Source organism: Misgurnus anguillicaudatus, chromosome 8, assembly GCF_027580225.2.
Source record: "Misgurnus anguillicaudatus chromosome 8, ASM2758022v2, whole genome shotgun sequence".
Classification (NCBI taxonomy): domain Eukaryota; kingdom Metazoa; phylum Chordata; class Actinopteri; order Cypriniformes; family Cobitidae; genus Misgurnus; species Misgurnus anguillicaudatus.
Genome location: NC_073344.2, coordinates 29,848,996 through 29,860,249, shown reverse-complemented (window position 1 = coordinate 29,860,249; position 11,254 = coordinate 29,848,996). Strand labels below are relative to the sequence as shown.

Below are 11,254 nucleotides of genomic sequence, written 5' to 3'. Positions count from 1 at the left end.
ACACTGAAAATGATTCATTTTTTTTAAGATAAGTGGATGCAATCATTTTAGTTATGCTACATTTAAACAAAGAAAATTTGAAAAACAAAACAAAACAAAAAACTTTTGTTTAAATGTAGCTTAAATAAATTGATGGCAACCACTTACCTTGATTAAATTGAATGAATCATTTTTTTCAGTGAAGTCCACTGCCTAGTTATATCTACTAAAATCATTCAAGTATTTTCAACACAAAATTATTAAGTTACTTCCTTCTTACAAATTTAAGTTTGTATGCAAAAATTAAGTTGAATTTACTAAATAATGTGTTCATTTAGAATTACTTAAATTGTGTTTTTGTGTTATTTTTACTCAAATTTTGGATTCTTTCTTTTTAATAGAGTTTACTCATTTTATTTAGTTAAATTTACTAAAGCATAATATTTTTTTTACAATGCAGTACAGTACACAATATTTTTGGATATAGCTCTGTTTCATCATAAATAACACACAGCTATTGACCAATTAAAATCAAGCAGTGGAACCAATCGCTTTTAAAATATGTTTAACCTCCTATGACCTGGATGTCCACATACTGTACGTGGACATCACATTTTTTTTTGTTGTGTGCACCATACTTAATTTTGTGTAACTGGAACCTGTTGTACACAAACATGGACAAAATATAATAAATATTTGCTTATTATATTTATTGGTTCTTCCTAACCCTAAATAGCTGGTAGAAATCTGAAAAAAGACAACCAAAGCTCGGGTAATAGGAGGTAAAGTTATTAATATCAAAACATTATAGCACAGCAATGATGAGAAAGGCACTTGATAACATTATTTTATGCCTTCCTTTCTTTATGCTGATGATGATGTATCATCTGTGCTGTCAGTGGATTCTTCATCTGTGTCACAACTATCTGAGGATTCATTATCATCAACGTCTTCATCATCACTGCTGTCATCCTCTTCCTCATCATCATCATCATCAGATGTGTCAGATTCATCATCATTATTCTCTAAACACTCCTCGGTTTCTTTATGATGATGGTGATCCAACAAAAAAGAAATTTAGGAATTTTAGGGGGGGAAAGGAATTTAAAGATACATATTTTTTAAGTTAATTTAAATACTGAAATAGAAAGTCCTTATAGGTTCTTAAAAAAATAATAAAAATGTAAATGCAAATGTAAAAATAGAGCCACAACATAGACAGACAGACAGACAGATAATGGTCTTACCGATCAGTAATTTCTCTTCAATGAGGGGTAAAAAATTCTTTGCCTCTGAATTTTGTGGTTCATAAATCAAGACTGAACAAACAAGAACATTAAAAACATGTCAGTGTCTAAATGCGAGAAAAGCCAAACTAGTGAAAACAATAATCTATTGTAAACTTACTCATCTGACAGAGTTTCTTGGAAAGCTGGTAATTCTTTGTCATCACAGCCTGCAGGAACTGAAAATCCAACAACAGATGAAAGGTTTGGCACCACCTAAAAAAACCCCTCTCCAAACATGCTCCGTGTTTTATACGATTAGGGGATTGAGGTGGCTACTCCATAACCTCAATCCTTTCTGTCTGGAACCAAGACTTTGCCTCTTGCTTGTGTGGTTGGTCTTGTTGACACCCCTATTTTATGGGCATTTCTTCTTCTGGAAAGGTCAACATGATTTCCTTTAAGTATTCTGATGTATTCAAACTGATCCATGTTCCCGTGTATACGATAAATAGGCCCAACACGGTAGAATGAAAAACATCCCAAAACCATGATTTTTGCATCACTATGCTTATGCTTTTACTGTGGCTTGAATTCAGTACACATGAGGTCCCCAAAAGAACAGGCCACAAAATGTTACACCATTTTTCTTTGGGCCAGTTTATGTGTTGATGTGATGTCTTTTATTTAAACAATGGTGTTTTACGGGGGCTTCTTGCAAACAGCTTCGCTTCAATCAGACGTCTTCTGACTGTCACAGTACTTTCAGATCATTTTAGATCATCTTTGATCTTTCTACAGGTGATGAAAGCCTGAATCTTTGCCATCCTGACTATTCTTCAATCTGTTTTAATAGTAGTTGCTTGTTTTCTTTTCTACGTGTTTTAGGTTTTTGTTTCCATTTTAAAGCATTTGAGATGATTTTAGCTGAGCATTGCTGCATTTCTTTATACGTTTCCCCTCTCAAATCGACTTTTTAATCAAATTACGTTTTTCCTCCGAGCAATGTTTAGAACGCCCCATTTTACTTAGAAATTCAGCAGCAGTTATATTTTATAACAATGGGGGAAACATTTTCTTCCCCTTTTTCTTAAAGGAACACGCCCATATTTTGGGAATTTAGCTTATTCACCATAATCCCAAGAGTTAGATATGTCCATACATACCTTTCTCATCTCCGTGCGTGCTGAAACTCTGCCTGACGCAGCCCCCGCTAGCTTAGCTTAGCACAAAGACTGGAAGTGAATGGCTCCAGCTAGCATACTGCTCCCAATAAGTGACAAAATAAATAATTTTCCTATTTATATGTTGTGATTTGTATAGTCACACCGTGTACAAATAACAAGATCATATGAGACACAGCCATCTTTTAACAGTATACATACTGGGAACTATATTTTCACAAGGCGAAGCACTGCTACTTGTGCGGAGTGATTTGCACATCTCTGAACGAACTCTCTGCTCCTCACCAGGGGGCTTCTCGGGTGCTGCGAGCAAATCACTCCGCCCATGCGGCAGTGCTTCGTCTTCAGAGAATATAGTTCCAGTATGTATACTGTTAAAAGATGGCTGTCTCATATGATATTGTAATTTGTACACGGTGTGACTATACAAATCACAACACATAAATAGGAAAATGTTTGCGTTATTTTGTCACTTATTGGGAGCAGTATGCTAGCTGGAGCCATTCACTTCCAGACTTTGTGCTAAGCTAAGCTAGCGGGAGCTGCGTCAGACAGAGTTACAGCACGCACAAAGATGGAAAAGGTATTTATGGACTTATCTAACTCTGGGGGTTACGGTGAATAAGCTAAATTCCCAAAATATGGGCGTGTTCCTTTAACAAAAGAGCCTTTTTTTCACATAATAAACTTATTTTCTAATTAACTTTCAGACTCCTATTATTTAGATCACACCACTTTCAATAAATGAGTCTATAACTCAGAACAAGTAGTGTGGATATCATTACCAATGGCTCTATTGTTTTTTTTTCTATTACACTACTACATCTGCAAGTAAATAGATTTTAATGCAGAAATATTACTATTAGGCTACTAATAACCGTGAATTATCAAGTTGCTGATATTGCACAGCTATTTTTTGAACTCAACTGTACATTAGACACTCGTGCACATGGCATCTCACCTCTGCAAATAATTCAAGCGGCACGTGACCTTCGGCTGTCTCGTGTTCTTCGCTCTCTTCTTCCTCACGCTCTTCCACACGAGGATCTGGGTCACACAGGACAACATGAGGATGGATTTGAAGTTCATGTCCACTGTCTAACTTGACTTCAGATGTGGTTTGTTGTTCTAAAAATTGGACAAATGATGTTTTGTAAAAAAAAAGTATAATTTGTAACTACAATAATGTAGATCTGTAAATAACATCTGCTAAAACTGGCCATGTTTACGTCAGATACAGTATATGTGTCTATAGAAAGGAACTAATTTGTCTTGAGTCAATAGTAAATAACGGATTCATATTGCTGTAAAACGCAGCCACCGACAACAATAATTTTAAGATACTAAACTTGAATATCCTACTCTTCATTTCATCTTAAATTTAGGTTTACATTTTCAAAATGTTTCACTCTCAGACATCTGAGGACTTCAGGCATCTGAAAATGCTAGATAAGAAAATAAATGTGTATATAGGATAAGAAATAAAATGGATTCAGTACCTGTCATAACAGGAGGAACCTGTTTAGGTAGTTTATGTCCATGCGTAGTTACATTTTTGAAGGACGGAGCTTTAGTGGCATTATACCCTCCGCTGGTGAAAATATGGACGATAAAAGGTAAACTATTAGAGCTCACTGAAGCGAATGAATGCCATCAACGTCCTGCTTTATGCATGTATGCTTCATAAACCACACCCTCACGTATGACCTAAAGAGCTGGGCCGACTGCAACATACGGTAAGATGCCATTCATATACCACTGTTAAAAAGATTTACTTTTAAAATCATTGTTGATAGTTAGTTACTTGCCCTCATGTTGTTTTAAATCTGTATAAATTCCTATAAAACATTATATAGAAGCTGTCAAGCTTCAAATAAACAAAACACAAAAAAAGTTTGATAAAAGTGAAGACATCCACATGAATCTGAAAATGCTATATTAGAAAATCTAGCATTTTATTTCATTGATTTGCATAATATTTCATTGATTTACATTTAGGTTTGTTAACCAGTAAAAATTGCTTTTATGGTTTGCAGCAATGTGCTATCAATAACATCTGATTTTGATTTTTAGTAAAAACTAATAAAAATGTTAGGTTTGTTTGTCACACAAAGTGCAATATTCATACTACTTCAATTCCAATTTGATGGTGGTTTTATTCATTTTGAATCTTGACAGTCCGAGTGCCCTTTTGTGACGCATGAAGGTGAGTAAATGAATCAAATTTCTTCTAAATGCCTGAATCTGTTATAAAGAAAGATTGAAACTCTTACCTGTGAGAACTCTCACCTTCTTGTGTAGGATTTGTTGTATCGGAGTTTGTAGAAGAATCTTGTCTCTCTGTTTTTCCAATGGATTTTGCTTTCTGTTGCCTACATAAATAAAACCAAAGCATCTAAAACATTTAACCTTTTAACCAGTTTATTAATGCGAGAAAAGAGGCGTCTAAATGTTTAAATGTTGTTGGCTGTATTTCAGCTTTACCTCTTGTAACTTTGTGCATTGACTGTGGGATTTGATGTGTCCGAGTTTATTGAAGGATTTTGTCCCTCTACTTTTCCACCGGGTTTTGGTTTCTGTTGCCTACACAAAATCAAAGCATTTAAAATGACTGAGGTCTGTTTTTTTCCAATAGACATCTTTCACTGGGTCTTTATTGAGTAACCAAACATTATACTGAGTTATTATGCTGGGTTATTTCCAACCCAACGTTGGGTCAATAAGGACAAACCCAGCCGTAGGGTTAAACTAACCCAGAAAATGTTTATATTTGAAACAACTCAGCATAGGTTAAAGTACAACCCAGCAAGCAGGTTGGGTTCATCTTTTTTGACCCAGCATTTTTAGAGTGTACATTTGAAATAGTAACCAAGTAACACATTGTTCAACCTACTTTGGTTTCCACTCGACTGATTCTTTTGCCAAAGGATCTACAGAATAAAGAAAGTGATATTTCAGAAACAAACCCTTAACCTATCCAAGGCAGATTGTTGTTGTGTAACTGCACTGTAAATGTTTGAAAATGTTGCTATTGTTATACAGATATTAATTATTTTTAAAAAGCTGCTACTAAATGAATAATGTAAATGTAACACTTGAGTGTTTGTACCTGCTGAGGTGGCACACATTGGTTTTATGGTCCCAGTTTCCTTTATTAGATCATAAGAATAAAAATAAATAATCAGAATAATATTAAAAAAAACAATGTTTTGAAATATATCTTATAAAAAAGTCTTTAAAACTGATCAACATTTTATGAAATGAGATTTTTTGACATATTTTTTGTTTTTGTTTTACAATTCCCTTCAGATTATTTTGGCACTGACCCTCTCGTTGACCTTTGATGCCACTTCTGATGGCCTTCCAACACACTGCATACTATTTCTAATAAAAAATATTAAAAGTCATGAGAACACAGTCATGGTCAAGAGAATTACAAGATAAAAACACAAAAACATCTGTTTGTCTTGTATTAATGCTACGTCAATGTTAAAAAAATATCAGCCTGTCGGAATGTTTGATGCTGGTCACTTCAGGACTCGCATTTCAATCTGTAGTTTTAATGAGACTTGAAACAAGAGTCTGCTGAATATTTAAAGCCCGAATCATTAAACAGACACATACAGTAAACTACTCAACGTCCAGGTTTCAATTAGAAATACATTTGTAAATTATTTGCGAGGTGACAAAATCATTAAACGTATAAATTGTCCGTTCTTACCTGTCCATATTATTGAAGCAAAAATGTCGTTGAATGTAAAATTGTTCAAAAGCTGTATTTGTACATCACATGTAGCCTAATATATAGATATATTTTAGGTCCAATTTTACACTATTCAGAAGTTTCATACGACTTTGTGAACGCCATTGCAGCTTGACAACGCTGGAGGTCCGAGCCTCTGAGGTAAACGAGTGTCCTGTTTCCATAGCAACTGGGCTCTCACATCAAAGCACTCCGAGTGAAACAAACTCCATCCGGAACCAACGTTAACCGTACAACTTCTGAAACACTAGTCCATTAATTATGGTAATTGGTAACTAATAGTATTTCATATTTTAAAAGATGATTTATACAAAATTGTACAACTTTATAATTTTTTTATTTTGGTCCATAATAATTTTTGGTGGGATTTAAAGGTGCAGATTTGATATATATATTAAACAACATCTCCTTTAAAATATTTAAAGTTTGTTTTAAAAAGTCAACCCATTTTGAAATTAACCATGTTTTAACTATAGTAACCATACCTTTTCGGTTTTATTTGCTTACAAAACATATTAACCACAAATTGACCACATTAAACGATGTTGACGTTAATTGACTGTTTCCAAGATGCATTGCGATCTACGTCTTCATATTTGGGAGAGTACGTCATGAGACATAGTATTATTTAGGCTACTTTATTTGTTGTTGTTAACACAATTTAATGTAAAGTGAAAGATCTTATTTATTATAAAAATAACTGCTTAAAAACAAACTAAAAACCCACTCACATACTCAAAATATCCATTCAGCCATGAACTCTAAACACGAAATTAAGTTTTTTTTGTCTTATGTATAATAGTCCAGACTTGATAATGTATTTATTTTTCTTTATTTTGAAATCATATTATTATTACTTTGTTTGTATACTGCACATTGACACCTCCTGTGCATTAACTGTCCAATTTCTTAGCCTTACTTTCTTTCAATAAAGATAATTTTTTATTATTGCCTTCAAGATTAAATACTTCGTTGTTTATTCATTTTTAATATCTAGTTTTATATACTTTTGTTTTAAAAAAGTGTCTGCTATTTGAATAAATATTTTAAAGGGTTTTTTAAGTGTTTATTCATTCTTTAGCCAACCAAAACTCAGCAGATCTCAGCCAAATATTTTAATTTTTCTGGTGGACCAAACTCCAACCAGGACTCAGCCAAAAAGGTGCTTTTTGCTTTTGGTTGGCTAACCTCCTGCCACAACTCAGCCAAATGCTTTTTCACACAAAGGTGTTACAAAAATAGAGCCAGAATTAAGCCTGAAGTGTGACATGCAGTTTTGGCTCAGAATGTGTTGCTATTTGGGATTTTACTGTAATAAAACCATGGTTAATTTAAGAAGCACAACACGTCATTTAAAGAAACAAGTTAAATGCCAATTTGAGTTTTTTTTTATTGTATAGCATACTACAAGTGCTTATAAAAGTTCATATTAAACAGCCTGTGTTGACTTGTTTTGTTCAAAATTAATTCCAGCATGAAGTGTCACGTGATCCAGTTCTTCTACTAGGTGCGTCTTCACATGTTTGGCCCGATGATCGCTGCGCATGAAACGTTTTGTGCAGTCAGGGCATGCAAAGCGCTTCTCTCCGGTGTGCGTGCGCACGTGTCTCTGGAGCTCATCCGAGCGCGTAAATCTCTTACCGCAAAACATCCAGCTGCAGGTGCGCCTTCACACTCTACCGCAGCCCGGCACGTGACACACGTGTTTTCTCCTGCCCGGTTCCTCGGGAGTCTTTTGGCAGTTGGGGCACCTACATCTCCGGAAACTGCGCGCACGCACCGGATTTTAGAGTGCCTGTGAGGGTAGTTTTCGGACGGATAGTGCCCTAATTCAGGATGACCCAGAACCCATTGATGCGAGGTGACTGTTGATGAATGATTGACGGGGCATGTTTTTTGCAAGGTCCACCAGTGGATATCCTCACCTGCTAAATGTAAGTACGTTGAAAGTGACGTGGGAGAGCTGGCATATGACGAAGCGCATGCTGTTGTGAGTGACCGGACAGGGCAACCTCACCCGCGATAAATCATAGTGGTCCTTTGGAGGGGTCACTGGCAACTCATGGTGTGGATTTAAGGAGGTCTGGAGGTGCTGTGTAAGTCTCACTCCGCAATAAGAAGTACAATTTTCCCGTGTTGAACCGCCGTACTCGATAAAAAAGTTTATGTGAAGAACCTTTACACGGAATGTGCTGGAGGTGATGCCGAGGTTTGGACACACATGTGGCCGATGCGATTACAGGTGTTCTCCAGCAGCGCGAGGAGAGAACCCTCGACCAATTCTGTCGTGGAGTTAGTTGTCCGATCCTGTTATCAATACTTATTCAGAAATCACCATGCGTAAAAGCCAAGAGCTCACTATTTTAATATCCAGATTATTGCGCATTACGCACCTGAAGGAACGCTTGCAGTGGGCGGCAACCCCAGACACGAGTCTAATGAATATTTAATGATTTGCAGTACTTTGAGTTCCCAAAACAATTTGCGCACAGGTGCGCACCAACTTATAGAAAAGCCTTGGCGCGAAGTGGACGCAAAATTTAATTGAGTTTGATCAGAACTCCAACCGGTCAGAATGAAGTTTTCTTGCTTTGAAGATTACCGCTGCCCAATCATCAAAGATTAACAGAAGAACTGAAATCCCTTGAGTGTTTGCTGCTTTGGATAATAAAATAATTGATTATTGTGAGAGTGAGATGAGATGAAGGAGGTGCAGCTATTAAGTGAATGTACATTAGTGATCAATGAGAAGCAGTAAATACATGTCATTGAAAAGCTTAACAGCTCTTGTTTATGTCTTTGGCATTATACAGAAATGTTTGGAATTGATTTAATGCTTTCGAAATGTTCAGTCTAGTTACTTCAGTTTTGCTATACTTTCAGTTGTTGTTGTTTTTTTTTACTTTGTGAAATTTAGAATTCAGTGACCTGCCACAGATTTCTTTCTTTCTGAACAATTTGACCAAGGTCAAAATGAAATAGCGATTGATTTATGTTGGTAAAACTGAAGGACACGTAAAGAGTCTTTGGGAGGCCATGGACTCTTGGAGTGCTTACACAAGCTGACAATTGCAGTCATATTTGAGCACCTGCCTGTGAAAATCCAGGTTTTATTTATCCAAAATCTTTATCCAAGCAATACAGTGCATTAAAAAGAAAAAAGTTCATAATGTGTTTGAATCCATGACCTTGGTATTCACGAGTTGCAATGATGATTCTTTTGTGGATAAAAGTGTTTCACTAGTTAGCCTGCGTATTCAGGTCTTAATGATTAATGGTAAACAAACTTGGCTTGCTGTACCTGAGCTCTGAACCTTCAGAGAGAGCGAACCTGATGCTGGGGCTCGAGCCCCAAGTTCAACCCCCTGCAAAAGAACTGCAAAGAGGAAGAAAGAGAGAGTGAAGGAGGAGATGGGGAGTGATGCCGGAAAAGAATGCAGCTGGACAGGGAGGCCTGAAGGCTGCTTTATATACGCCCAAGATGATGATGATTGACAGGCCTGAATGTTTAGGCTCCTCCCGAACCTACGTTTAGAACTGCATATAAACACCGTATAGCACAGCTATACTGCCACTATCGTGTTGGATGGAAGCTTTACCTTACCGGAGACTTGCCTATTTCAAAACTCAATGTCTCCACATGAAAAACTGGTACAATGTTGGGATTCACCAAGTGTGCCAAAAGTATGTTATCAGGGTCATAAGAGCCTGGGGGAAGATGCCTGTTAATAGAATCAGAGCACTTACACGTCACTCCAGGGTTTGATTATGACCTACTTTACATTGAAGTTTATCTTCAGAGAGAGAAAACATTTCCTTATAGATTTTCTTCAACATAAAGCCACAACATTCCAAAGCTAATAAAAGGTTCATTGAGCGTCACCTCCACATGCCGTCAAAAAGAGATATGTATACGGTTTCAGTACATCTCACAGACAGGTAAGGAACATTTAGAGGAAAGTAAAGGTTTTGGTATTTGTTAGCAGCAGATTACCTGTGCACAAATCTGTAGGCGCCTGATGACAAGACTCTGGGATTAGATCCGGTCAACATGGCTCTGTGATGCCAAGACGATTTCTCAAACATGACAAAGTCTGTCTCCTTTCGTGTGGTTTTAAGTTGGTTTCTACAGATCCTCAGTTTCTTGATATTCAGCCCATCTGGTCCCCAAAATAATGCTTTGCCAATTTTATCAACAAGACATAAAAGCACGATAAACTGTATATGGTACTGTAAATGGCTCAGTTTATGGATACAACTATTGCTTTAATATAAGCACAAAAATAGACAGTGAATGAAAAGATGCAGTATTACAACACATACAAAATTCTTTAAAGTGCACCTATTTCATTGCTAAAAACAACGTTATTTTGTGTATTTGGTATAATTCAATGTGTTCGCGTGGTTTATGGTTAAAAAACATTATTTTCCACATACCATACATTTTTGTAGCTCCAGATTTCACTGTCTTCCTGAAATGCACTGATTTGAAAAGCTCTCTGTCTCTGATTGGCCAGCTAATCTGTATGTTTTTGATTGGCCTGAATACCTCTGACGTCAGCCGGAAATGTGACGCTCCTTACCATTTTGAAAGATTCGTCACAATGCAATGCTAACATGAGTTAACTTACAGGCTGGGAGTCCAAGTGGGAGGAATTATGATAATGTCAATCCCAGGAAGTAAACTGTTGCCTACAATCCGTGTGTTTGTTGTCGTCCAAGAAAAGAGATTTACGTTGGATTCGATAGCTCATGTCATCGTTTACATTGGGGTTTGTACATTTTGCATATCGTTAACATGAACTAATACACACTTACACACCAAAGGAACTATAAAATCGTGAATCGGACAATAGGTGCTCTTTAAAATATATTAGCTGTTTAAAGTTTGTTAGTTTTAGTTAATTCATTAATTTAAATAATGAATGAAATAATAATATCATGTATAATATTTATAATAAATATCTAAGTAAATAAATTAAATAAACTTCAGCCACTGGAACCATATATATGTCAGATATTGATATTTATTTTAATATTTTAATAGTAATATTTGAAAATTATTATGTATTATTTGATAAGTGTATTTCCATCATGACCTA

At 36.0% G+C, this 11,254-nt stretch overlaps 2 protein-coding genes across 5 annotated transcripts in view; both read right to left on the bottom strand.

The window, feature by feature from the left end:
- Positions 1-813: 813 nt before the first annotated feature.
- erich2 (glutamate-rich 2) overlaps positions 814-11,254 on the bottom strand; it is a 59,378-nt gene continuing 48,937 nt past the window's right edge. Inside the window, exons 1-11 of one of the 4 annotated variants that reach the window (XM_055213193.2) lie at positions 6,111-6,345; positions 5,716-5,773; positions 5,499-5,538; positions 5,283-5,319; positions 4,874-4,972; positions 4,663-4,761; positions 3,889-3,980; positions 3,351-3,517; positions 1,387-1,444; positions 1,227-1,298; positions 814-1,022 (exon numbers count right to left, since the gene is read on the bottom strand). In XM_055213193.2, the coding sequence (XP_055069168.2) occupies positions 844-1,022; positions 1,227-1,298; positions 1,387-1,444; positions 3,351-3,517; positions 3,889-3,980; positions 4,663-4,761; positions 4,874-4,972; positions 5,283-5,319; positions 5,499-5,538; positions 5,716-5,773; positions 6,111-6,118 (909 nt within the window). In that variant the 5' untranslated portion in view covers positions 6,119-6,345 and the 3' untranslated portion in view covers positions 814-843. Of the gene's footprint in view, positions 1,023-1,226; positions 1,299-1,386; positions 1,445-3,350; positions 3,518-3,888; positions 3,981-4,662; positions 4,762-4,873; positions 4,973-5,282; positions 5,320-5,498; positions 5,539-5,715; positions 5,774-6,110; positions 6,351-11,254 lie in introns of those variants that run through there. The other 3 variants (XM_055213194.2, XM_073870686.1, XM_073870685.1) reach the window with 3 other exon arrangements.
- On the bottom strand, positions 7,066-8,385 carry LOC129450027 (transcription factor Sp5; the record flags this gene model as incomplete). The annotated part of the gene is given in 3 exon segments (XM_055212402.2): positions 7,066-7,934; positions 7,937-8,153; positions 8,155-8,385. Coding segments are annotated over 3 exon segments (801 nt in total), but the record flags the coding sequence as incomplete, so codon positions are not given.